Source organism: Euphorbia lathyris, chromosome 8, assembly GCF_963576675.1.
Source record: "Euphorbia lathyris chromosome 8, ddEupLath1.1, whole genome shotgun sequence".
Taxonomy (NCBI): domain Eukaryota; kingdom Viridiplantae; phylum Streptophyta; class Magnoliopsida; order Malpighiales; family Euphorbiaceae; genus Euphorbia; species Euphorbia lathyris.
The window spans coordinates 64976233-65001843 of NC_088917.1; the positions used below are offsets into that span (position 1 = coordinate 64976233).

The 25611-nt window shown below is 36.9% G+C and overlaps 2 protein-coding genes across 2 annotated transcripts; both read right to left on the reverse strand.

Moving 5' to 3' along the window:
• Positions 1–16230: 16230 nt before the first annotated feature.
• On the reverse strand, positions 16231–18561 carry LOC136203257 (cell division cycle 20.2, cofactor of APC complex-like). The gene is made up of 4 exons (XM_065994370.1): positions 18200–18561; positions 17838–18116; positions 17488–17757; positions 16231–17196 (listed from the first exon to the last, which is right to left on the reverse strand). Exons 1-4 carry the CDS (start codon positions 18269–18271, stop codon positions 16483–16485), a joined length of 1335 nt encoding a protein of 444 aa, XP_065850442.1. The 5' UTR covers positions 18272–18561; the 3' UTR covers positions 16231–16482.
• A 5613-nt stretch (positions 18562–24174) lies between these two features.
• On the reverse strand, positions 24175–25322 carry LOC136203976 (F-box protein CPR1-like). Its single transcript, XM_065995182.1, has one exon. The coding sequence runs from the start codon at positions 25320–25322 to the stop codon at positions 24255–24257; it is 1068 nt and encodes a 355-aa protein (XP_065851254.1). The 3' UTR covers positions 24175–24254.
• Between the last annotated feature and the right edge of the window lie 289 nt (positions 25323–25611).

The window sequence follows — 25611 nt, forward strand, 5'->3', positions numbered from 1 at the left end:
GCTAAAAGGATTAGCATTGGAACGAGCATGACGAGCCATGACATGTGTCAACTCGTTCACTAATCTTAGAACAAAAGTCAAAAAACAATATTGACGACTAAGTAACAGGTCTCGAATCTCACTTACCACACATCCCACCTCAGATGTATCTCTCTTTGGGATGTGAACCACGTCTGCTATAATTTTGGCATCAATATCGAACTGTATGTATCCAAAGCCCATTTGATTTGGGCCAATATAACCATTGCCTCCGCCAATGTCGTTGACAAACTGCCGCTGGAGACTGAGCTTAATCCTGCTATAAAATCCCCCAAACTGTCACAAATCACAACCCCAACCCCAAACAGACCGACCTCCCTGAAGACAAATACGTCTATGTTTCCTTTGACCGCATCTGGCGGCTGCAGACTCCACCTAGCCGGAGCAGCAGAGACCATTGCACCAGCCACCGAACGCACCCGAACTGCCTGCTGTCTTCCCATCCGCCAGTCCAAAACAATGCTTCTCGCACTCACTATTGCTTCACGCAGCAATCAGTGTCCCTTCCATAATTTCATATTCTGATGCTGCCAAATTACCCTTAACACCACTGCCATCGTACTTGCTTTTGTTGAAACACATTTCCACATAATTTTGATTTGATAAAATGATCCATGATTAAGACAATTAAATTTAAGTGCTTTGATTTAATTGTACTAATGTGTTTGTTCAATGTTAAGTATAAAAGTATTTATAAGAACATGAATTAAGTAAGACAGAACTCAGTCAGCATGATAACATAGCACGAGCTGAGTAAAGAATAACTCAGTACGAAAGAAGAAAAGATTTCTTAAGTATCGAAGCTTACAAATGAAGCTGATCACAGAAGCTGAGTAAAAAGCAACTCAGCATGAAAGAAGAGAAGTCTTCTTCGGAACTATATCTTGCAAAATGAAGCTGACCTTGGAAGCTGAGTGAAAAAGCAACTCAGTATTGGAAATAGCAACAACGGCTATCAAAGTCAAGCTGTGTGTTTTTCAGGACAGCACCAATGATCTGTTTGCTAAAAGACAAGATCCGACAGAGATCTGCGCTAAATCAGAAAGCTTTGGAAATATGCATGGATACAGTTTCGAGACGCATGGGTCAACTGTCCGCTAGCTAAAAGATGAAATCTGTGCTAGAAGACAAACCTGCGAGAAGAAGACAAGCCTGCTGCCTGCCGAATTCAGACGACAGGATTGGCCTGCAAATCTGAAGCTGACCAGAACAATGACGCCAGCAAAGAGCCGTTTGAATTCAACGGATAGATCCGAATTCAAATGATTGTGTCTTCAGATTTCATCTATAAAAGGACAAGTACACTTATTGGATCCTTTGCCGAAATACAAGAAAAAAAAGAGCATACATACAAAGCACATCAAAACAAGAAAAATATCTTACACCAAAATTCTATCTCTGTGTAAAAGCTAGATTGATTTTGTAATCATCTAAAGTGTTCTTTGTCTGAAAAAGAACAAGTTTGTATCAATTGTAAAATTGAGAGAGTTGGGTTGAGTACTCGGTTTTAACTACTCAGTGGTAGAGAAATCTAGGTGTTCGGTTATAGCACTTAGTAGGAGTTGAGTAGACGAATAAAGGAAGATACTCTTGCATATTCAACTGCCTTGTAAACGGTTTGTGTTCTACCTTTAAAGAGCTCAGTATTGAATTGAAAAATCCCGGAGGGATTCTGGGGACTGGACGTAGGCGGAGAGGCCGAACCAGGATAAGTCGTGCTGAGTAATTTCTAACTCTATCTCAATATATATCTGTATGTGTTGCTTGCTATATTTACTCAGTATATAAATTGTTTAAACTGACACTGAGTAAATCAGAGTGCTGAGTTGGAAGCTGACCACAAAAGTGTTATTTCCCAACTGGCAAGTAAAACAGCTGTAGCCAGTATTTGACTAAAGCTGTCTTACACCTCACTCGGCCGTGCTGACCAAAACTGAGTTGTGAAACTCAAAGAATTATATTAAGTCAGCATAATAAAAAAAAGGGGTTAAATTAGTTCCTAACCCCCCCCCTTGGAACTAATTACACGGGACCAACAAGTGGTATCAGAGCTTAATAGCTCACTACTCAAAGATATAACTATCTTGAGCTGATCCCGATAAATGGCTGAGAACAGCACTCGTTTCCTTCCCGGGAACCAAACAACACAGATACTCCCTGAGGGATTATTAATTAGTCGGTCTCCCTTGTTTTTCGGATCAAATTATACATTCTGGAAAAACAGGATGAAGAACTTTATTCAAGCTACAAACATGAGTGCGTGGCTTGCAATAGTCCAAGGCCCATATGTGCCTTACAAAACTGTTGACAACGAAAAGGTTGTCAAGAGTGAAACTGAGTGGTCAAAAGAAGACCTTAAAAAATTACAAAACAATGCTTCGGCTATCAATATGCTTCACTGTGCGCTAGATGCTGCAGAATACAATAAGATTTCAGGTTGCGAGTCAGCACAAGAGATTTGGAAAAAGCTGGAGGTGACCTATGAAGGCACAAGCAAGGTCAATGAGTCCAAAGTGAACCAACATATGAGACTATACGAGCTGTTCAAGATGAATGAAAATGAAGACATCTCGGAGATGAACTCAAGGTTCACCAATATTATAAATGAGCTCAAGAGGCTCGGAAAGATCTTCACCGAAGAGGAACAGGCGAAGAAAATAATGAGAAGTCTTCCCAAAAGCTGGCAAGCTAAGAAGACAGTTGTGGAAGAAGCTCAGGACTTGACCACGTACAAATACGACGAGCTGATCGGATCTCTGCTGACTCATGAGATCTCTATGAAAAACTTCGAAGCAAAAGAAAAGTCAGAGGACAAGAAACAAAAATCACTTGTCATGAAAGCTGACTCAACCGAAGCTGACTCATCAGACGATGAGGAAATAGCCATGTTCACAAGGAAGATGAAGAAGCTGTTCAGGAAGAATGAAAAGAACAGCAAGAGGCCATTCAGAAGAGGCGATAGGTACCAAGCTGAGTCTAGTGACAAATACAAAAAGGACAGCTCCAAGCCTGCCACGTGCTTTGAGTGCCATCAAACTGGGCACATCAAGTCAAGCTGCCCTAATCTGAAGAAAGAAAAGAAATGAAGCAAAAAGGCTATGGTCGCTACATGGAGTGACATCGATGACTCAACATCATCAGAAGCTGATGCAAATGAGACAGCAAATATATGCTTCATGGCCGATGACGCTGCTGACCAAAGTCAATCTGAGCAAGCTGACCTCTCTGACGGCTCTGACCAAGAGGAACATTCTAATGAGGTAACATCTCTACACTTTCTTAGAAATGAAATGGTTAACGCCCTGAGTGATTTATATACACTGACTAAAAAGTGTAACAAGAAAATAAAAGCACTCAGCAGGCGGTGTGACGAGATTGAAGATGTCAAACTAAGTGACCTCCGATATCTTCTCCAAGACAACTCAACTTTGCATGACAACATGGAAATCATGCACAAGTTTGTCTCGGAAGTCCAATCAGATTCAAAGAAACTGAGAAAGGATGTCATAACCCTACAGAAGCAAATAAAAGGTTCAACTAAAATTAAATCCCACGCTGAGTACTCAGGTACAGGTCAGCATAGACAGTTCACTCAGTGTGACTGTTGTGGGAAAAGAGGACACACAATAGATGTGTGTTGGTATAATAAGCAGACTGTCCAATGTGACTTCTGCGGAAAGAAAGGTCATACCACTAAGGTATGTTGGCATGCTCAGTACAATGGTGCTGACCAAAGACAAAGTCACCCAAAAAGGGTAACTTATTGTGACTTCTGTGGTAAACAAGGCCACACCATAAATGTATGCTGTCACAAGTTAAAACGTGATATAGCACCTGTTTATGCTAACCAACGAGGACCCAAAAAGAATTGGGCACCTAAAGATGAATAGTTTAAAATGCAGGTGAGCCTGAGATGCGTGGAAAAATCAAAACTGTGGTACATTGACAGCGCATGCTCGAGGCACATGACTGGTGATGAAACTCAGTCCATCACACTTGAGCTTAAACAAGGTGGAAACGTAAGCTTTGGAGATAATAAAAAGGGTAAGATAGTAGGCTCAGGTACTATCGGAGGTAACCCTACTATTGAGTCAGTCTCCTTAGTTAAAGGTCTCAAATATAACCTATTGAGCGTAGCTCAGCTGTGTGACAGCGGTAGAAAGGTTATATTTGATGCCACTCAGTGTCGGATACTCGAGGAAAAAATAAACAATTTGATTTTAACTGCCCCTCGTGTTGACAATGTATATATGTTGAGTTTAGAAAAACAGTTTTCCAAAAATATATGCTTAGTATCTAAAGAGAACAACTCCTGGCTATGGCATAGGAGACTTGGTCATGTAAGCATGGACCTCCTTGCCAAATTAGCTAGAAAGCAACTAGTTGAGGGATTGCCCAAATTGAAATTTGAAAAGGATCAATTATGTAATGCTTGTCAGCAAGGTAAACAAACGAAAAAGTCTTCTCAAAGTAAAAATATTGTCTCAACCAAGCGACCATTGGAATTACTACATTTGGATCTTTTCGGACCTGTCCAGCCACTCAGCTTGGGAGGTAAGAAATTTTCCTTAGTCATTGTAGACGATTTCTCTCGGTATACTTGGATCATCTTGCTGAGTAGCAAAGATGAAACATTTGAGATGTTCACAACATTGATTAAAAAGCTTGAAAATGACAAAGACCTAAGAGTAGCTCATATTAAAAGTGATAATGGCGGAGAATTCAAAAACCAACAGTTTGATGAATTCTGTGAAGTCAGTGGCATTGACCATAACTTTTCTACTCCTAGGACGCCTCAACAAAATGGGGTTGTTGAAAGGAAGAACAGAACAATAGTCGAAATTGCTAGGACAATGCTGAGCGAAAATAGGCTTTCAAAGTATTTCTAGGGTGAAGCTCTCCACACAGCATGTTATATACTGAATAGGGCTTTAGTTAGACCTATACTTAAGAAAACTCCTTATGAACTTTGGAAAGGACGAAAGCCTAACATTGGCTACTTTCGTGCCTTTGGGTGTAAATGTTTTATACTCAACACAAAAGATAATCTTGCTAAATTTGATGCTAAAGCTGACGAAGCGATCTTTTTAGGGTACTCAACTAACAGTAAAGCATATAGGGTGTATAATAAACGAACTCAAGTTGTAGAAGAGTCTGTCTATATCGAGTTCGATGAAACTGACCCTGCAGGAAAGACAACCCAATCTGCCGAAGATGAACCAAGCTCAGCTTCCGCTAACCAAATTGGAGCCGTTGAGTCATCAGTACAAGGGCTGACCAAAGGTAAACACGAAACAAACATTACCTTTACTGACCAATCTACTCCTACAGATATTGTAGAAACACATATTCCAGACAACTCAACATTACCCAAAGAAATAAAAATTCCAAGAGGACATTCGGAGAAGTCCATTCTTGATGCTGCTGACAACAAGTTGATGACAAGGGATCAGCTTAGAAAATATCTCAGCAATGTTGCATTCGTCTCAGTTCATGAGCCAAAGAATTTTGCTGAAGCTGAGCACGATGAACATTGGATCAATGCTATGCAAGAGGAGCTTGATCAGTAAAAAAGAAATGAGGTATGAGATTTAGTACCAAAACCTAGGAATCAAAAGACCATAGGAACTAAGTGGGTCTTTAGAAATAAGCTAGATGAGTAAGGCAATGTAGTCAGAAATAAAGCCCGACTTGTAGCCCAAGGCTATAGTCACCAAGAGGGCATTGACTATGGTGAAACCTTTGCACCCGTTGCTAGGTTAGAGGCTATACGTATATTGTGTGCATATGCTAGTTTCATGAACTTCAAACTATATCAAATGGATGTCAAAAGTGCTTTTCTTAATGGATTTATAAACGAAGAGGTATATGTTAGTCAGCCTCTTGGGTTTGAAGATCCAAAATTTCCAAACCACGTTTATAAACTCAAGAAGGCCTTGTACGGCCCGAAACAAGCACCTCGTGCTTGGTATGAGAGGTTGACCAATTTCCTGCTGACCAGGAACTATGTCAGAGGCAAAGCTGACACAACCTTATTCATTAAGAAGAAAGGGAAAAATACCCTGCTGGCACAAATTTACGTAGATGATATAATATTTGGTGCTACTGACGAATCTATGTGCAAAGAATTTAGTAAACAGATGCAAACTGAGTTCGAAATGTCTATGATGGGCGAACTCAACTTCTTCCTTGGACTTCAAATCAAGCAAGGGAAGAACGGCATCTTCATTAGTCAGTCTAAGTACGCCAAAGAAATGTTAAAGAAATTCGATATGGAAGATTGTAAGCCCATATCAACCCCAATGGGTACTGACACTGTCCTGTGTATGGATGAGAAAGGTAAGTCAGTAGACAGTAAGTTATATCGAGGTATGATTGGCTCTCTACTCTATCTTACTGCTAGTAGACCTGATATTCAGTACTCAGTATGCTATTGCGCTAGATATCAAGCTGACCCTAGAGAATCACACCTTATAGCTGTAAAAAGAATTTTTAGATATTTGTAGAGCTCAGTTAATGCAGGTTTGTGGTATCCAAATTCAAATGACTTCACACTCATTAGATACACTGATGCTGACTATGGACGGGACAAGCTAGAGCGTAAGAGTACTTCTGGAGGATGTCATTTCCTTGGAAGCTGTCTAGTGTCTTGGTTCAGCAAGAAGCAGTCATCCGTTGCCCTGTCTACAACTAAAGCTGAGTACATTGCTGCTGGAAGCTGTGTGCCCCAAGTCCTATGGATTAAGCAACAGTTTGAGGATTACGGGGTCAAAACAGAAACAATTGAAGTCAAGTGCGATAACAAAAGCTCTATTGACCTATCCAAAAATCCAATCCAACACAGCAGGATGAAGTATGTCAGCATAAGGCATCACTTCATCAGAGACCATGTACTCAAGGGTGAGATCAAGCTGACCTATGTACCAACAGATGAACAGCTTGCGGATATCTTCACTAAGGCTCTGACTCATGAGCAATTCAGCATATTAAGGGAAGCTATCAGTATGTGTAATCCTGTTTAATAAATTCTTGATCAAATGTTGAATGATTATACTATATCCCGAATAGTTATTGCATGCTAAGTAACTCACTCAAACTGAGCTAAACTGTATAACATAGAATCACCCTATGCTGACTAGACATACATCCTGTGTGATTACTATAGGCTGAGTTACTTTTGTATGAAAATTTCTCTACGTAAAACTGAGCACTCAGTATCTTAAAACGTTTAGAATTCCAAACACTGAGTAAAATCCATTTCATATTAAATGCTAGCACACGCGCCATAAATAGCCACCTAGGATGATGTAAGAGCAATAATTAGAAAACAAATGCGCCGAACTTGTCATAAATGCCAGATTATTGTCGTTTGATCATCTCGAGGTAAAACGGCTACTCCAACGTATCAGATCAACTCGACATCCCTATAAGTAATGGACGAATCCCCACTCACATCTCTTTACATTTTGAAATCTCTGGCAATTGATTTCCATCTCTCTCTCTCTAAATCCCTAAATTTTCAAACTCTCTCAAAATCCCTGAGAAAATCATGTCGGATTCTCAGAACATCTCCGGAGCCGATTACGACTGCAATCACTCCGATGAAAACCCCTCATCTCCTGCTCAGCAGGAATACATCGAGACTCCCACTAAGTCTCAAGGACATGGTCAGCATGACCAATCCAAGGTCAACACTCCGAGCAAGAGCCCCCAAGCTAACCTCGCAACCTCTTCGAAAAAGAAGAAGAAGAAGGAAGACAAGCAACCTCAGAAAAAGGAGTTTCTTATGGTCTACGACAGTGTCAAGAACTGTGAGATACTTCGTTGCCGATGGTTCTCCCCGAGCTTTGTAACTGCTGAGAAACCGTTCTGTGAATGGATCTCCAAAAACGGGTGGTCGGAATTATTCTCCCTCTCTGGTAAAGCCTACCCACGATTAGTAAGGGAATTCTATTCGAATCTAAAGGTGGATAAGGACAACGCTGACCATCTAGTCACAAAGGTCACGGGCAAGGACATCATGGTAACTCCGTCTTATCTTACAACCTTACTAAAACTGCCCAACAAGGGTAAAGAATTTAGAACCACAAACGTCAAACTTGACTACCCAGTTGAGTTTTGTAAACCAAAGAACCACAAGGGAGAAATAGCCAGCACATGTATGGGTCAAAATCAAAAGATGGCTCATTATATCCTGACCAACTTCATCTTTTCTAAAGTCAACTCGACCTCATCTGCCTCCAATTTCGAGCAGAATTTTATCTGGCACATGCTGACCTACCAACCACTCAATATGCCCGTCTTTCTTGTCGGTGCATTCCAACGGAGTACTGGGAAACTCAGGTTGGGCTCCCTCATCACAAGAATTCTTGAGGATCATCAGGTGAGCATGATCGGTGAAACTGAATCATGGGGAACTGAAATTACCGCGGCACTGCTGTTTGGATTAGCATACAACCAACCTCTTAAATCTAAGAAAGGAAAGGGGATTGTTGAAGAAAATGAGGAAGAAGTTGATGCTGAGGAAGGCGCACAAGCTGTGCCAACCAAAAAGGGAAAGAAAGCTGCGATGAAACCCCGTACTGACCGCACTAGGCAAGATAAAAAGCGGAAAGCTTACCAAGCCATTAAAGACATAAACACAGCTCCGAAGAAAATTCGGCTTGTATCTAGTGCCCAAAAGGTTGCTGCTGAGCTATCTAAGTCAGCAGGAAAAAGGCCCACTGAGCCTGAGGAAGAAGAAGAAAAAGATGATACTCCTGAGACACCTCTGAGGAAGAAGAAAAGAACATCTGGTCTAAGTCCAATTGATGCTCCCCCTCTTGACTTTGTCGGCTCCGACGATTCCCACTTCGTGAGAAGTCAAGAGATTGATCTTGAGAAAACACCCTCTGAACAGGAAGATGATTTGGGAGATTTTGGAGGACAGTTTGAAGCTGAGCGAACAACTAATGTTGATGATGAGCAAGATAAGGATGCTGCTGAGCAAACTAAGTCAATTAATGCTGAGCCAACTGAACTACAAGCTGACCAAGCAGTGAGAGTTCAAGCTATGAGAAGTCTTAATGCTACCATAGGGCTCAATTTTTCATCTGAGTCTCTTGACTCAATTGCTGCTGACCCCTCACCTCCAACTAGAACGGTCAGTTCTGAAAAGCGCTTCAAACGCAAAGCTCACAAGTCCAACTCCCTAGACCTACTGGCTGATTCTCCACTTAGAGAACCAATTACTGACCTAACTGGACTTCAGTATGAATTCTTCTCCTCCGTTATTGAGCCAACTCCAGATCATTTCACACAAAAGAAAGCCTCTGTTACACATACTGAGGAACAAGCCAAGACTCCTGAAAATCCAATCTCTGCCGAGTAAGAGCTCGAAGTTCAAGCTGCTCAAGAAGGTGAGCGAGCAAAAGAAAATCCTATCCACGTAAGTTCTGAAGTATCTCCTGCTGCACCAACTCAACTTCAGATTGATCCTGAGCATGTCAACATCTCTGCCGATCCCCCTCTTCCTAACCCAGTTTCACAGAATGTTGAAGCCATCCGTCTACTCAACTTGAGTAAAGAAGAGATGGATACTGACCTGGTAAAGACGAATGAAATTCTGTAATACTCGCAAGCAACTTTCAAACAGGTCCGTTATACCAATGCTCAACGTCAGTTCTACGATTCGGCTTTGCTCAAAATGTATCATCAAGCTTATGCCAGGATGACTGACATGCTGACCTGGATTGGGAAATCACAAGAATATATTCTGAGTATGTTTAGTGCATCCATTCGAGTCCCCGAATCCATTATAGACGATGGCGTTCCTGTTTTCGACGGTCTCAAGGAAAGCACGAAACATCTTAAGGCGTACTCGGTGAGATTGACTCGTGATGTTTTGAATGACACCTTCGCTCCTCCTCAGCCCGATGCTGGAAAAACGGGAGAGAAAGACCAAGCTGGCGGAACTCAGCAAAACTTGGGGGAAGCATCCGGTAGTCAGCAACAACGAAATGCCAAAGGAAAAGGCATTGCTAATCAAGCCCAAGTCAACAGGAGGAAATAGATTAGTTAAATCATAGAACTTGGCTTGTAATGTTTATTTGGCGTATTCTATCTTTTTGTATGCTGACTAACTATCTATCCTAAAGAATTTTTCTAAACTGACTTGTTGTGCTATATGCTGAACTATCTTAAAAGAACAAACACACTAAAATTAAAAAGGGAACATGCATGAGATAAATGCTCAACACACACTTACTCTGACACATTTGCTCCAATACATGAATCCATATATGTAATCTCTCTGATACCTAAACTGACCAGGTATCAAACTGAGTAAATACATGTTCCAAGTATTAAACTCTTCTGAAAGCTGACCTAAGCTCATCTGAATTAGATATTGGAAGATCTAGAATTGAACTAAGTCAGTATAGGCATGTCTTACCTTTACTCGATTAAATCTTAGAAGGTTTAGAGTTAAGATAATGAATGCAACCCTTACGAGGGAGTAATTTCAGAAGAATGAAAGATAATTCAATCATGGGGAATTTCAAAACTGAGTTCCATAACTAAATATTTTGCCAACATCAAAATGGGGGAGTTTGTTGAAACACCTTTCCACATAATTTTGATTTGACAAAATGATCCATGATTAAGACAATTAAATTTAAGTGCTTTGATTTAATTGTACTAATGTGTTTGTTCAATGTTAAGTATAAAAGTATTTATAAGAACAAGAATTAAGTAAGACAGAACTCAATCAGCATAATAACATAGCACGGGCTGAGTAAAGAATAACTCAATACGAAAGAAGAAAAGATTTATTAAGTATCGAAGCTTACAAATGAAGCTGATCACAGAAGCTGAGTAAAAAGCAACTCAGCATGAAAGAAGAGAAGTCTTCTTCGGAACTATATCTTGCAAAATGAAGCTGACATTGGAAGCCGAGTGAAAAAGCAACTCAGTATTGGAAATAGCAACAACGGCTATCAAAGTCAAGCTGTGTGTTTTTCAGGACAGCACCAATGATCCGTTTGCTAAAAGACAAGATCCGACAGAGATCTGTAATCAGAAAGCTTTGGAAATATGCATGGATACAGTTTCGAGATGCATGGGTCAACTGTCCGCTAGCTAAAAGACGAAATCTGTGCTAGAAGACAAACATGCGAGAAGAAGACAAGCCTGCTGCCTGCCGATTCAGACGACAGGATTGGCCTGCAAATCTGAAGCTGACCAGAAGAATGACGCCAGCAAAGAGCCGTTTGAATTCCATGGATAGATCCGAATTCAAATGATTGTGTCTTCAGATTTCATCTATAAAAGGACAAGTACACTTCTTGGATCCTTTGCCGAAATACAAGAGAAAAAAGAGCATACATACAAAGCACATCAAAACAAGAAAAATATCTTACACCAAAATTCTATCTCTGTATAAAAGCTAGATTGATTTTGTAATCATCTAAAGTGTTCTTTATCTGAAAAAGAACAAGTTTGTATCAATTGTAAAATTGAGAGAGTTGTGCTGAGTACTCGATTTTAAGTACTCAGTGGTAGAGAAATCTAGGTGTTCGGTTATAGTACTTAGTAGGAGTTGAGTAGACGAATAGAGGAAGGTACTCTTGCATATTCAACTGCCTTGTAAACGGTTTGTGTTCTACCTTTAAAGAGCTCAGTATTGAATTGAAAAAACCCGGAGGGATTCTGGGGACTGGACGTAGGCGGAGAGGCCGAACCAGGATAAGTCGTGCTGAGTAATTTCTAACTCAATCTCAATATATATTTGTATGTGTTGCTTGCTATATTTACTCAGTATATAAATTGTTTAAGCTGACACTGAGTAAATCAGAGTGCTGAGTTGGAAGCTGACCACAAAAGTGTTATTTCCCAACTGGCAAGTAAAACAGCTCTAGTCAGTATCTGACTAAAGCTGTCTTACGCCTTACTCGGCCGTGCTGACCAAAACTGAGTTGTGAAACTCAAAGAATTATATTAAGTCAGCATGATCAAAAAAAAAAAAAAAGGGGTTAAATTAGTTCCTAACCCCCCCTCCCCCTTGGAACTAATTACACGGGACCAACAGCTTCTTCCCGACTAGCCATGGCACATAAATTCAGCACCCAGTCTTCAATCCATTCATAGTCTTCCCCTGGAGGACTAATACCCGTTGTATCCCAACACTCCCTCGCATAACCACATCTCGAGAAAATGTGCCACCCGTGCTCAATATCCATCTCACAAAACAAGCATCAATTCGTAATTGTTACATGCCAAGGTATTAACCTTGTTTTGAACGGCAAACTCTCTCTCTCTCTCCCCCTCCCAATTTTTATAGAAACAATTTAATTTTTAGCGGAATGTCCAACTCCCATAGCTTCCTCCACCCCTCTCATTGCTGATCCCCGATGTTGGAGCCACAACTCAGACGATATCATGACTTGGAAGAATAGCAGCCATTCCATGTAAAATGTCATATACAGATATCATCCCGTGATGAAAAAAGAATCACCATGTTGGAGATAATTTCCATGTCGACTTCCCCAAACCAAGCCTGCAGTTTATTATGGTCCCAATACCTTGTCTCAGGGATGATTAAATATGCTAAAGTAGCTCAAAACTTAACGTATCATCTTAAAATATATTATTTTATTTTCTCTCATCCACTATGATCCCACAAATCATTATTTTATGTATAATTTATTTTAATTATAAATATTATCATAAAAATGCACTAAGAGTACACAACTAAATCATTTTTTAATATTAAAAAAAAGATAAAGGAAGGTTGTCAAATGGATGTCAAAAAGTGACAATATTGCCATCAAAAGTTAAGCAACCCTTATTACTCAAATGAGAGACACTCTTCCAAGCACCCTTCACCTCATCAAGCACCATTTTAAACACCCCACATTGAATACGCTCTTAAGGTTAGACTTGAATAGTTAAGAATATCTCCAATAGCCTCTTAGTTTGACTCTTAAGTTAAAATTAAAAGAGAAAGAGTTAAAAATCAGCTTCAATAACATCTTAGTGGCTCATCAAATCACTAAGAGTCTTTCTATTAATAGAATCTCTCCATTGATGAATCACTCTCCTCTCATTATTGGTAAATATAACACTAATTAGTAATTTTAGTGATAAAATAATAGATAAGGAGTCAATATGACGAGTATTATTAGAGATGACATGTTTTAGTCATTCTTAAATCACTAACAGTCAATTATTTATATTATTTTTAGGGAGTGCACTAAGAGTCTCTTGAAGATGCTTTAAGGGTCTTAAATCGCTTAAACTAAATCTCGAGTTCGAGTCTTAGTATACACAAAGAACTTTAATTGATGGAGGATCCACCTATACAAGATGTCTGACGAGTCTCGAACCGAAATTTCAAATAAACTATAAAAAAATATGAATAATCTTGAGGTTCCATTTAACTGGTCCATATGGCTCCAGTGGCCACTGTTGAGGAAGGGCATCTAATTGTAAGTACAAAAGAAGGAATAGAAATAACTTATCGGAATGTTAAAGCTGTGTCGTGGACAGAACCACTGCGTTGAAAACGATTACGACAGACTCTGGTGCAATCTGGAAGTCCGATCGTCAACCAATGTTTACACAGCGAGCGTCGCACTAGTGCACTCTAGGGCGAAGCTTTGGAACATCAAAATATTTGATTGCCAGAGAAGAAAATCATAATGGAGATAAAAATTGTAATCGCAAAGTTTCTGTGTCTCTGAACTTCTTAGAGTTCGTGTTTTATTTTGGTATAAAACGAACGTTGTAGTGGACAACGTTTTTAGAGAGAAAAACGTAATGGTTGAGTAAAATCAGGGATAGTGGAGATATGATTTTAACTTGTTAAGAAATAGTAAAAAAGGTTTAAAATATTTAATGGCCAAATAAAAATCGGGTCCAGTCCAGTCGGGACGGGCGGACGTTGCACGAACGAACGAGTGTGGTTTATTTTGTAAAACCCACTAAACACAATTTAATAACTCTTTTGGTCCAACCCAATATAAACCCTTCAACCATCTCAAAAGTTTCCCATGTGGGATACTTAAAGTCACGAAAGACAAGCAAAGGCTAAAGAGCTATTTTACCAAAATCTCCAACACTAATTAGTCAAACCCGTTAATTAAGTTAATAAACAAATATAACTTTTAACATTAGAACATCTCATGTTACCGAATCTTAGATCCGCTGCTACTGAATGACGTAGAATTATGTAAAAGTTGAAGCTGCCACGAAACATTTTCTATCAAGTACACGTAAATTGTCAAAGTAGTCCATGCTTTCTATATTGAATTTTTGTGATTCAAGTAATTATGCGGATGAATACAATGTTTGCATGTAGACATTCTTAGACTAAAAAGTGTGTTGTTTGGGTAGACATCCATTTCACTAAATGGTAGTTGAAATGCTTAGCTCAGTAAAGATTTTAAAGATCTTTCATTTATACTATTGATGTATGTGTGGATGATGTTATAACAAACTCTAGTTGAAATTCCACTAGACTACCACAATAGCTATAGGTCACTATCTATAATTATTTAACACCTAATAAACTAATACACCTCAGATTTACTAATTAACTTTTTAGACAGTTTTCTTCTCATGTTGCGGTTTGCCGTTTGCCCTTCAATTATCGCGTTTGTAAATAGCAGTTACATCGCTTGGTACAGTGGTAGAGCCAAAAATCCACACCGAAGGGATTTTAATCCTACGGTTGAGCTGGACAAATTTTATTTAGCCTTCAACAATGTAATTTTTTTTTTATCGTTTTAGTATATTGGAAGCTAAAAAATTAAAAGCGTGTTTACCTACGTACATCTTAAATAAGAGAACTCGGTTCTCCATGTTAAATAGAAACCTCCCGTACATATTTAAATGTATACTAGACGGTGTAGGCGGCGTCATGTGGCCTAGACAGAGCCTAAGAGGCTAAAAATCGGCTAGGGGGCGAAAAAGCGCATAGAGTGACTAATCGGAGAAAATCGGAACGGACTCCGTTTTCGAGCATCTAAGCGGGGCTAGATGGTCGAAGCTGCCTTCGTTTTGAACAGTGGATATTGTCATCCATGTAGGTGTTTTGTGGCAACTACATGGATGGCGGCTACCATGTCCCATATGCACACAAAGCGCTTGCATTTAGACTCAAGCTTGATTCTTATTCTACCACAGTTCATGGGTTGGACCGGTTCGGGCCGAGCCTAACCGGACTTGATATGTAATTAGTTTGTCCAAGCCAAGTCCAGCCCAACCTATAGTATATTCGCATCGGGCTCGGGCCAAATTAATGGAACTAATTCTCAAGCCAAGTCCCGCCCAACCCACCAATTAATATATTTTATATTTAAAAATTAAATTATAACTGTTTTAGAAATACAATCAATTAAATAAATATGGAGTAAATAAAAAAGTTAATTAAATATGTATCAAATTTATAAAACATACACTTTCAATTATAATTTAATACATACTAACATACAAACAGTACAAATGAATTTCTATTTCAAAAGAATATACATGTATTGAATTAAAAAAAAAATTAATATACTAAAAATTAAATATATAATATACAATCAATAATATATAATTAAAATATAGTGCTTTAAGGTTCTGTTACTAGCCTAGTGTTTTTTACCACATATTTTTCTATCAGTTTTTCTTTTAATTTGTTCTTTTGAAATGTTCCATTTTTTGAGATAGATGTATGAAAAAGTTAGTATCCAAAGTTGTGAAGGTCACTCAAGTGGAAGTGTAGATAATCTTGGTCGGCTTGGATCAAATATGCTTTTGTATATCCTAATTTCATGATTAATAGGTATTCGATTAAGTGCTGGAAGGACAATAATTGATTTTTTTTTTTAAATTTATGTTCTAAGTTACGTTAAGCTATTTCTGGACTCGTAGATATAGACTTTGGATGGACACCAATCTGATTCCACTAGGACTCTGGAAATGCCAAGTCATTCGATTACTTCATTGAAGATTCTTATAAAGTATGCATTTTGTCCACTTCGTACTGATTTAATTAGGTAAAGGTAAGAAAGAGCAATCTGATTGTATTTTAACATTTGATCTCAGGATGAGAAAGATTTCATTGATTGATAGTGAAAGGGTACATGTACGCGTTGGCATCGGTGTCTACATTCGAGTTCTGTAAAATTATAGTGTGTGTTGGGTATGATTAGAATGTCTCATATGTTGCAGATAGAAGATATCATCTCTAGCATATTCAACTGATAGAATGAAAACAAGACACAAAAATTTACGTGGTTCGCCACATAGTGACAATGAACTTTGCTTTACATCTCACAATCACATAGTAACTAGGATCCATCTCACAGCCTTTTTCAGTATAAAAAGGCATGGGAATTTGACACCAAACTTGTACTTTAAGCTCTTCTTGTCTAAATGAATCATGAAGCATAATCAGTTGTGCAGAAGTGAGTCTCATCAGCGGATTCGAGTCAAGTGAGAAAATGGCTCAGGATTTGCTTTTGGAGCTGCCTTAGCCACTTCTGGAACCCCAAATACATTCCAAAATCGAAGTGTTTCATCAGCTGCTGCAGTAGCCACTGTGGAACCATCCGGACTCTGAGTCATGTAAAGTACTCTTGATGTGTGACCAGTGAGTTCACCCATTTTAACCATGGATGGATATTTCCAAAGAGTGAGTTGATTCTGGGTGAAACCATGAGAACTAAGCAGTTCTCTCTCATTCTTATTCCACAGTAGAGAGCAAACCTGAGATCCAGTGTCTACTGAGTTCAAGCAAGCACCTGTGTGTGTATTCCAGAACTTAATACACCTATCTCCACCGCCTCCTCCGGTAGCCAGCAAATTTGTTTGGAAAGGACACCAAGCAAGAGCTTTAACTGCAGAGGTATGGTCTTCAAGCCTGTGAAGCCATTGCGTTGATGATGCCACGGATCTATCCCATATATGAACAAGATTATCATTGCCTCCGCTCGCTAATTGTTGCCCCGAAGGTGACCATTTAAGCCCACACACTTCTTGATGGTGCCCTCTATAAGTCTCAACAATGTGTGATCTAATTCTCACGTCATTGTTAATTACTTGACCATCCATTCCTCCTGTAGAAAGGATATGGTTATTCCATGCCAATGCCCCTACTCTTGATCTGTGCCCACCTTTCAATTTTCTTAGCTGCAAAACAAAACAAAAACCAATTAATCTCTTGGAGGGGTGACAATTTCATACATTACGCTAATCTTCACAAAGGGGTAACAATTTCTATTACCAAAATCATTTTTCTATCATTTATATCATGAAAGGGTGACAATTTCTAACAAGAAAATGATTTTTCTAGCATTTCGAGCATTTATAATCCACATGGAACATATATATGAGATGTTGTGACACAAACATGAAACTGATACCTCTACCTGAAAGGAACATACATATTATACAGAAACATAAATATAAATGGAACTTTACCAGTTTGTTAGAAGCAGAATCCCATAATTGTACTTCAGAGTTGTTCAAACCAACAGCAATGTGACGTCCATCAGGAGCCCAATTCACACTAGTAACAGGACCAATTTCATCATCCATGGTCACAAGTTCTGATGTAGAACCATTAGAAGCATCCCACAAATATATCGTGCTTCCTAGAGCTATGGCTAGAACATTGCTGCTGCCCCAATCCAACAAATTCAAGTAGAAATCATCAACAAGATCAGGAGCATCCAATGTCCTCTCAGAAGTCTAAATCAAAAATTACAGAAAATTTAGTATTAATTGAAGTAATGTAGCAAAAAGGAAGAGTAAAAAAGAAAGAAAAAAACCTGAGGAATGTGTCTGCGGGGCTTGATGGGTTTGGGTTGGAGGTTAGCTGAGGAAGTATGCTGCTGAGGAATCAATTCAACAGGAGCAGGAGGTTTGTTCTTGAAAGCTAGAATCCTAGTTCGGTTTATATTTAAAGTTTCTGCCAGTTGCTTCCTGTAAGCCTGACTTGATGGAGAGCAAGATAATGCGTTTTCATCCTTACCTTTCTTACCTTCGGTTAACATGTAATGTGCAAAATCCATATCCATGGCCGATCGATTAGGTATAAATCTATCCAACTGTTACATCCATATATGAATACTAATTAATTAACAATCTCAATTAACGAATTTATTTAGAATCCAAATAAGAAGGCTCTTACGTTTTCATTATTAGAATTCCTTCTCTGAATATGCTGTTCTTGAGGTGGGAATCTCATGAATCCTGCATCCATTATGTTAATACAACAAAAAATAGGGATAGCAAATAATAATATACGAAATAACACACAAAAACAAAACAGAAATTAAACCCTGCAAGAAAGAAGATTCAGCAGAAGATTAAGAAATTGACACCAAAAAAAACAGAAATTAAACCCTGTAAAGCAGAAGATTAAGAAATTGAGGGAGATTGTTGTTCAGAATATAGAGCGAGAGAGAAATAGAAGCGACTGAGTATCACAAAATGAAGGATCGATTTTATACTGATCTCGTAATTGCTCCTAGGGTTTTTTATGTGTTTGGGTTTTTTTCGAAAAGAAGCAACGGCCGTAAAAGAAAGAGCCGTTTAAAATCGGATTGACAAGAATGCCCTCACTTCTGTCTATGGGCCTTGGATGAGTGATAGAAGTGATGAGCCTGACTCGAGTTTTGGACATCACTGGATAAAACGGGCTTTTTATGGAGTACTTTTAGGGAAAATTATATAAAAGTTCAGTTTTAAAAGATTATCTTATAATTTGAATTATCTCATTATTTTAAATATATTTTAGGGAATAGGCTTATATAAATGAAAGCCGAATATTTTTTTTTAGGGTTTATGATTTATGAATTGTGATTTAAATTTTTTAAATTAATATAAAAACATACTTTATATATTAAATAATGATATATTTAGAATTAACTTTTATAGTATGCTTTAATTGTAGTTTTATAACTAATTTATTTTCATGTAAAAAACCTTTTTATATAATTGAATCATTTCCTTGTATTTGAGAAGAACGTCTAGATTAATAGAAAAGAAGCTTAATCGGAATGAATCACAATTTTTTTTTTCTATGATTGATCGGTATAAATATTAACAACTCCGAATTGGATTAGTTTTGCTGGGATGGATCCAAAATTCACTAACATGAGGTGTTTGTAGTGCTTTATAATCTATTAGTGCTCAATTGATATTAATTTTTTTTAGTGTTTTTGCAGAAAAATATACAATCTTATACGCATTTATGTTTTTTTTTTGTATGCAAAAGTTTAGGTAATGGTAAGTCTAACCACTATACATTTATGTTTTTAATATGTAAGAACTTTAATACATACGCTTACGAAAGCTTTAACTTTAACCACAGACATGTACCAACCTTGTAATTAGGGATAGCTCATGTATTTTGGAGGCCATAAGCTTGTAATTAGGGGTAGCTTTTGTATTTTAGAGATTTTTAGCAACTCTTTAATATTATTTTTTAATTTTTTTTTGGTAAATAGGAGGGTATGGTGTAGCCCAGAGATAATATTGTTTTTTAATAAATTTATATTTAATTAATTCATAAATAGACTAAGAATAATGAAATAAAAATTAAAATTTTGGGCGATTAACAGGTATGTTATTTATAAGATAAAGTACAAAATCAGTCTTGTGGTTATTAGGAAAGAACATATTTACCTCTCACGTACAAAACAGTATAATATTTTAAACCTAATATTTATCGAACAGTGCAATCTAAAGTCTTATTATTGAAAAATGATTTTTTTCCATTTGCAATTTTATATTCTGATATTTGTACATTTTCACGGTATGACCACTAGGAGACCCCAAGCAGCTCTTTAATATTATTTTTTTAATAAATTTAAATTTAATTGTAAATAGAAGAACGAAATAAAAATGAAACTTTTGAGCAATTAACAGGTAAGTTATTATGAGATAAAATACAAATTCAGTCTTATGGTTATTGAGGAAGAACATATTTAGCTCTCACGTGCAAAACAATATAATTTTAAACTTAACATTTATCGGACGGTACAATCGCAAGTCTTATTATTGAAAAATGAGTTTTTTTTCTCCATTTGCAATTTTATATTTGGTCACCATCTAATTTCTAGCGTTTTGACCACCTAATAGTAAGTGGTAAATAACACTCATGGTCACTGAAATTTGTCAATTTTCACGGTATGACTACTAAATTTCAAAATATAACATACAAATTGTTGAACTTTACATTTTGTTACATCTGTTGTCACTATTACATCCACCATTTTCCTTTGACTATTTTTTCAAAAGGTTAACTTTTCATTCTCTCCTTATTTTCACCCTCTCATCCTTATTCTTTCATAAAGAGATTGTCAGACTCAAACCCTCGACTGTTTAGTCTAAGATGATATGATACTATGTCATGGAACCAATTGAACTAAAAGTTCAAGCTGACAATTAAGGCTCAATCGTAGATTTTATATTAATATATGACAATTGGGATTTGAATATCAATGTCCATTGTCTGGCGGCTTCAAGTCGGCGTAAGAAAGACTATAGGGGGACAGGGTCACCTAGTGTCGGATCTCCGCCAACCCCTGGGCCAGTTGTCGGGAGTGGTTTAAGCGATCCACCCTAGTCTACTAGGGACTAGGAGAGTCGGGCATCCGACCTTTGGGAAGGAATGTGAAAGTCTCCGTATGGTGGTACCCCTACGGACACTTTGGGTCCAGAAGATGGTCCATAGTGCAGGTCCTTTGTAAAGCGAGGTTTAACGACAGGGAGTCCTCCGGAACGGATTATGGAATATGAACGAGTTGACGAAATGCTTGATGTTCTAAGCGGATAAACTCATTCGGTAGGAGTTGGCTGGTCGAGATCTAGTGAAATCTCGGCACCACACATGGCTTTGGTCTGGCTCTGACTTGGCATCGTGACAATCTTACTAATGAGTTTTGCTTCTGTTTCCCACTTATTTGGGATGTTCTAGTTTTTCCATTATTATCTCAAGGTGATATTTTCCATTAGGGACAGTCTTTCTCACATGTTGGATTATATTTTTCTTATTCATTTCTCAAAGAGAAATGATTTTTTTTGGAAGAAAAATGATTTTTTTTATAATTTATTTTAGAGTAATTAATTTATTAGTCCCCATATTTTGACAGAACACACTGTTTAGTCCATATATTTTCAAAAACACATGGTAAGGTCCCTAATCTTTTTCTCATTGAACTGTTTAGTCATTCCGACTGTTTGTTAGATTTTTTTACCGTTTATGAATTTGGAAATGACTAAATTACCTTTTAATATTTATTAGTCAAAAGAAATTCACACCTCTATGTCTTTCTCTCACAACTCACGCTCACAAAAAAAATAGAGAAATGATTGAATCCCTAACCCATAATCGAATGACTCATGCTCACTCTTCCTGTTTGAATTGAAGATAGAAATCGACTCAAATCTCTCTCGTTTACTCTTCCTGTTAGAATTGAAGGTGGAAATTCTTTTACTCTTAATGGTGAGTTTAATTTCCTCCATATTCTCAACTCATGTTTACTGTCAACTGCTTTAGTGATGACGAAAGATGTTTTTGCTAATCCAAATTAACTAACAGAATCTTCATAAGAGTCTAACGGCATAGACTATACAGTTCACCGAGAAAAACGTTAGCGACTAAGCAGTTCACCGAGAAAAAGGTTAGGGACCTTACCGTGTGTTTTTAAAAATACAAAAACTAAACAGTGAGTTTTGTCAGAATATAGGGACTAATAAATTAATTACCTTTTATTTTATTATGCATCAAATTTTATTTATTTTTTTTGAAAGAAAATATAATTTATAAAAATATACTGGGCTTACAGAACTGAAAGCCCAGCCCAGAATCCAAACCTAATGAAATTAGAAAAAATTACATCAAAAATCAGATTTTAATTTTTATTTACATTTATTTAAATTATTTTTATTTATTTTATCCGAATTTAACCCTGATATCTAACTATATATTTATCTCTAACCATAATCTCTTTGTTTCTTATTCTCCTTCTTTAAATCGTGGAAGACAGTGTGCACCGAACCCAATTTTAACAAGTATGTTGAACCTCTTTTGTTTCCTACGAGCATCATTCTTGGAGATTTTTGTCTTTCCAGTCAAGTCTATCACCATCAGTTTTAGGGATGGGAAAAAACCCGATTAAACTGGTAACCGAACAGAAAATTGAAACCATAAAAAATATAGGGACCATAATCTACACAATTGAAACCATAGAAAATACAAGATCTCTTTCCCTTTCAATTCAACCTCTCTCTCTCTCTCTCCAAATTTGCATTTAGATCGTGGAACAATCGTTCTTCCTTTCGGACAACTTTAGCATAGGTATAGCGTGACCAATTATAAAAGTTCACTGTTCAAATTCGTTTGCTGCAATCTCAATGATATACTATGCGTCAGGAGGTAACCCCATAAACCTGATTAGTTGAGTAAAATCCTTCATTCTTTACAAAGCGTAGATTTTGTATTTTGTCTAATTAATCCATGTTTGATATTCAAAACAACAATTTTTACTAGCATGTAATAATCGTATGCGTTAGGATTAATTAAATATACTAGAACATGTTTTACGGACTGTTTGTATGTAAAAGAACATACTGAAAATTGCTAAATATTGTTAATTTGTGAACTGTGCTTTAATTTACTATTTTAGAAAACTGTTTCAATCTCAGCAAATGTAATGTTATGTGCAAACCCGACTTTCTTCTTGTCGTTTTGAAAAATGGACCTTACCAACATGATTGCAAACTCCAAAAATCTTAGGATGGAAAAAAGTTGGAAATCAAAAGATGTCGAGAAGGCGACGCGTGGCCCCACCATTTTAAGAAAAAAAAGTATTAATAACACGGAAAATTTTAAGGTACTCTTGAAGTAATACTCCTTACCAATCAATGCATGACACATGTATATATATTTTTGCTAGATTAGTTCTTATATATGTTAGGCAAAAAGCATTAAGCCCCTGAACTTTGACTGTTTTAAGGATTAAGTTCCTGATCATATTTATTTTTCCACATTGAGCCCTTGATCATTGATTCTATTATGGATTAGGCCCTTATATAACTTTTTCGTCGAGTTTGGACTGCATACATCGTTAGAGCGATTTGACTTGTTGACATGAACAAATAAAAGTAAGAATTCCTTGACTAGGAGAGATAAAAATTAAAAACTAAAACGAAATTATAGAAATTAATTTCGAATATATTCTTCCAAACTCTATTTCTTTCTCTCCCATTTTACGATTTTCAATATTAGAATCGCCAAATCGATTTTCTCAGCTCCTAAACTCGACGGAAAAGTTAAATAAGGACCAAATACATAATAAAATCAATGATCAATGGTTCAATGTGGAAAAATAATTGATTAGGGATTGGATCCTTAAAATAGCCAAAATTTCAGAGCCTTAATTATGCTTTTTGCCTATATGTTATGCACTTTTATTTCATTACCATTATTTACATCATAATTGATGTGATTGTTCACAAATTCCAATAGCTTCAATCAGTAAAAGCTTTCGTTGTTATTTTCATCTACGTTGTTTTTAAATTTCTACATTCAGCAATCTACACATCAAATGATTCAAGCATTTCTTCCTCGAAGCCATACTCGAGACCCAAACCAACAAATCGAGCTTTCACAATTAAGGACTGTGATTCCTCATTTTCCTTTCTTCCTCTACTCGGAGGATTCGGTAAGTTTTCAACAAACACGAAAATGGAGAAATTGGCAAAAGCCATTTCTCCCCGCTATTTCCTTTTCTCAAACTGTTTTCTTAGAGACAAATCAAACAAGAGCAGTCCTCAACTAATATTCAATTTTTGTATGTAGAGGACATTTTTATCATTGATAAGAAGGCAAAATTGTTAGTTATATGTATTCGCAAAGACAGTTAGACAGTTTAAAAACTTATTGGAAACAAATACTACGTGTTTATCGAGAATTTCTACTATATTCCGGTAAGTATTATAAATATAAAGGTAAACAATCATCAACCAAGGAAGACAGTTTTGCAATATAAAGATAACAAATCATCATCAGGATTTGTTCTTATTTTCCTATAACAACTCAACTCTTTCAAAATAAATTAGAATAATGCTAAAAAAATAAAGATAAATATGATCACTTTTGTTTTGCTCATCTCTGCATCATAATCTTCTTTCTTGCTTCCTGTAATCCTCTTTCTCACTTCTTCAACTTGACGCATTCATCTTTTCAAAGAGTTTATGGACACAAGACTTTCACCGTATAAAACCCTAAAATCGAACAAATCCCTTTCACAAAGCTTCTCTATAAGACTTGTTTTGATCCTTTCAAGACTTCTTTCTATAAGATCATATGAATACAAGTATCCCAAACAAGAAACAAGAACATTATCTCCTTCCTTTGAATATCCTAGAAATTTAGGACAAAACAGTTTTGATAAAGAAAACAATTTGGTCCATGTAAACACAACCCCTTCCTTCTTCCTAAGATATAAATCAACCACACTCGGAGTTTGAACCGTAAAAGAAAGACACCCTTCAAAAACATCCAATAATATACGTTTTCCTTGGGTTTGGTAAATGGGTTCAGGTACTACGGAAAACGTCTCTTTAGCAACATCAAATGCCATAATTATATGTGATCCTTTTCCATTTTCATAGCATAAAATATACACATAACCATCCAGAAAACAATTTCTGAAATTAGCTCTTTGAAAATTTGTGTATTTAATGTAAGGAAAATTCTGAATTCTTCTCCAACGACTTGACCTCAACTCCAAAATCCAAACCTGATAACAGAATTTTGTGCATATAATTCGTAAAACCTTATAATCATCGGTAGTAGAGTCATAACCGAAACCTAAATACTGGTATCCGAAATAAATAGTTTGAGGGGAATTTACAGGGAAAGCCGGTAGTTCCCTGTAGTTTCGGGTTGATGGATTCAATACAGAAATTATGGTATCGGATGTAATCAAGAGATGTAAACCGTTGCAGGAAGCAACAAAAAAGCTGTATCTGAATTGTAATTCAAAATCAAGCGGAACTTCTTCAAAAGAGTCATTGTCGATATCCAAAGCATGAATATATGTGCGATTTTTGTAATTTTTGTGGCAAATCAGCTTGCGATGAAGCCTCTTCTTGGAACATGTATGGAGATGAGAATAGATAAAATCGTGACTGTCAATTAAGGAATAGAATGACTTACAAATGGATCTAAAACGAAGGAGTGATTTCACCGGCAACAATAACAGAACTTCATTGATTAAGTCCGGCGACAGATTTTCCATAGCTTGGCTGCGCCGTTTGATGAGTTAGGTTTAATTACTTTCTGTGGGAAATCAGTTTGATTACTTTCTCTCCTCTATATATATATATTTTAAAGTATTTTTTATAAACGTCCTAATTCAATCAAACAACAATTCTAATGCGTTTCTTTTATTTTTATTTTTTAAAAACTTTCTTTTATCTATACGTATAAAAAGATTTTTTTTAATCAACGAAATTATTTATTAAGAATTTAATCAAAGAATATTAGTACTCAACACAGAATAGATTATATCTGGAATCTAAGAAAAA

Coding starts and splice junctions, on each gene's coding strand:
- LOC136203257 (XM_065994370.1), bottom strand. CDS start 18,271: ATGGATGCAGGATTCATGAGATTCCCACCTCAAGAACAGCATATTCAG. Junction 18,117..18,199: donor GGAATTCTAATAATGAAAAC/GTAAGAGCCTTC, acceptor TGGATGTAACAG/TTGGATAGATTTATACCTAA. Junction 17,197..17,487: donor ATTCTGCTTCTAACAAACTG/GTAAAGTTCCAT, acceptor TTTGTTTTGCAG/CTAAGAAAATTGAAAGGTGG.
- LOC136203976 (XM_065995182.1), bottom strand. CDS start 25,322: ATGGAAAATCTGTCGCCGGACTTAATCAATGAAGTTCTGTTATTGTTG.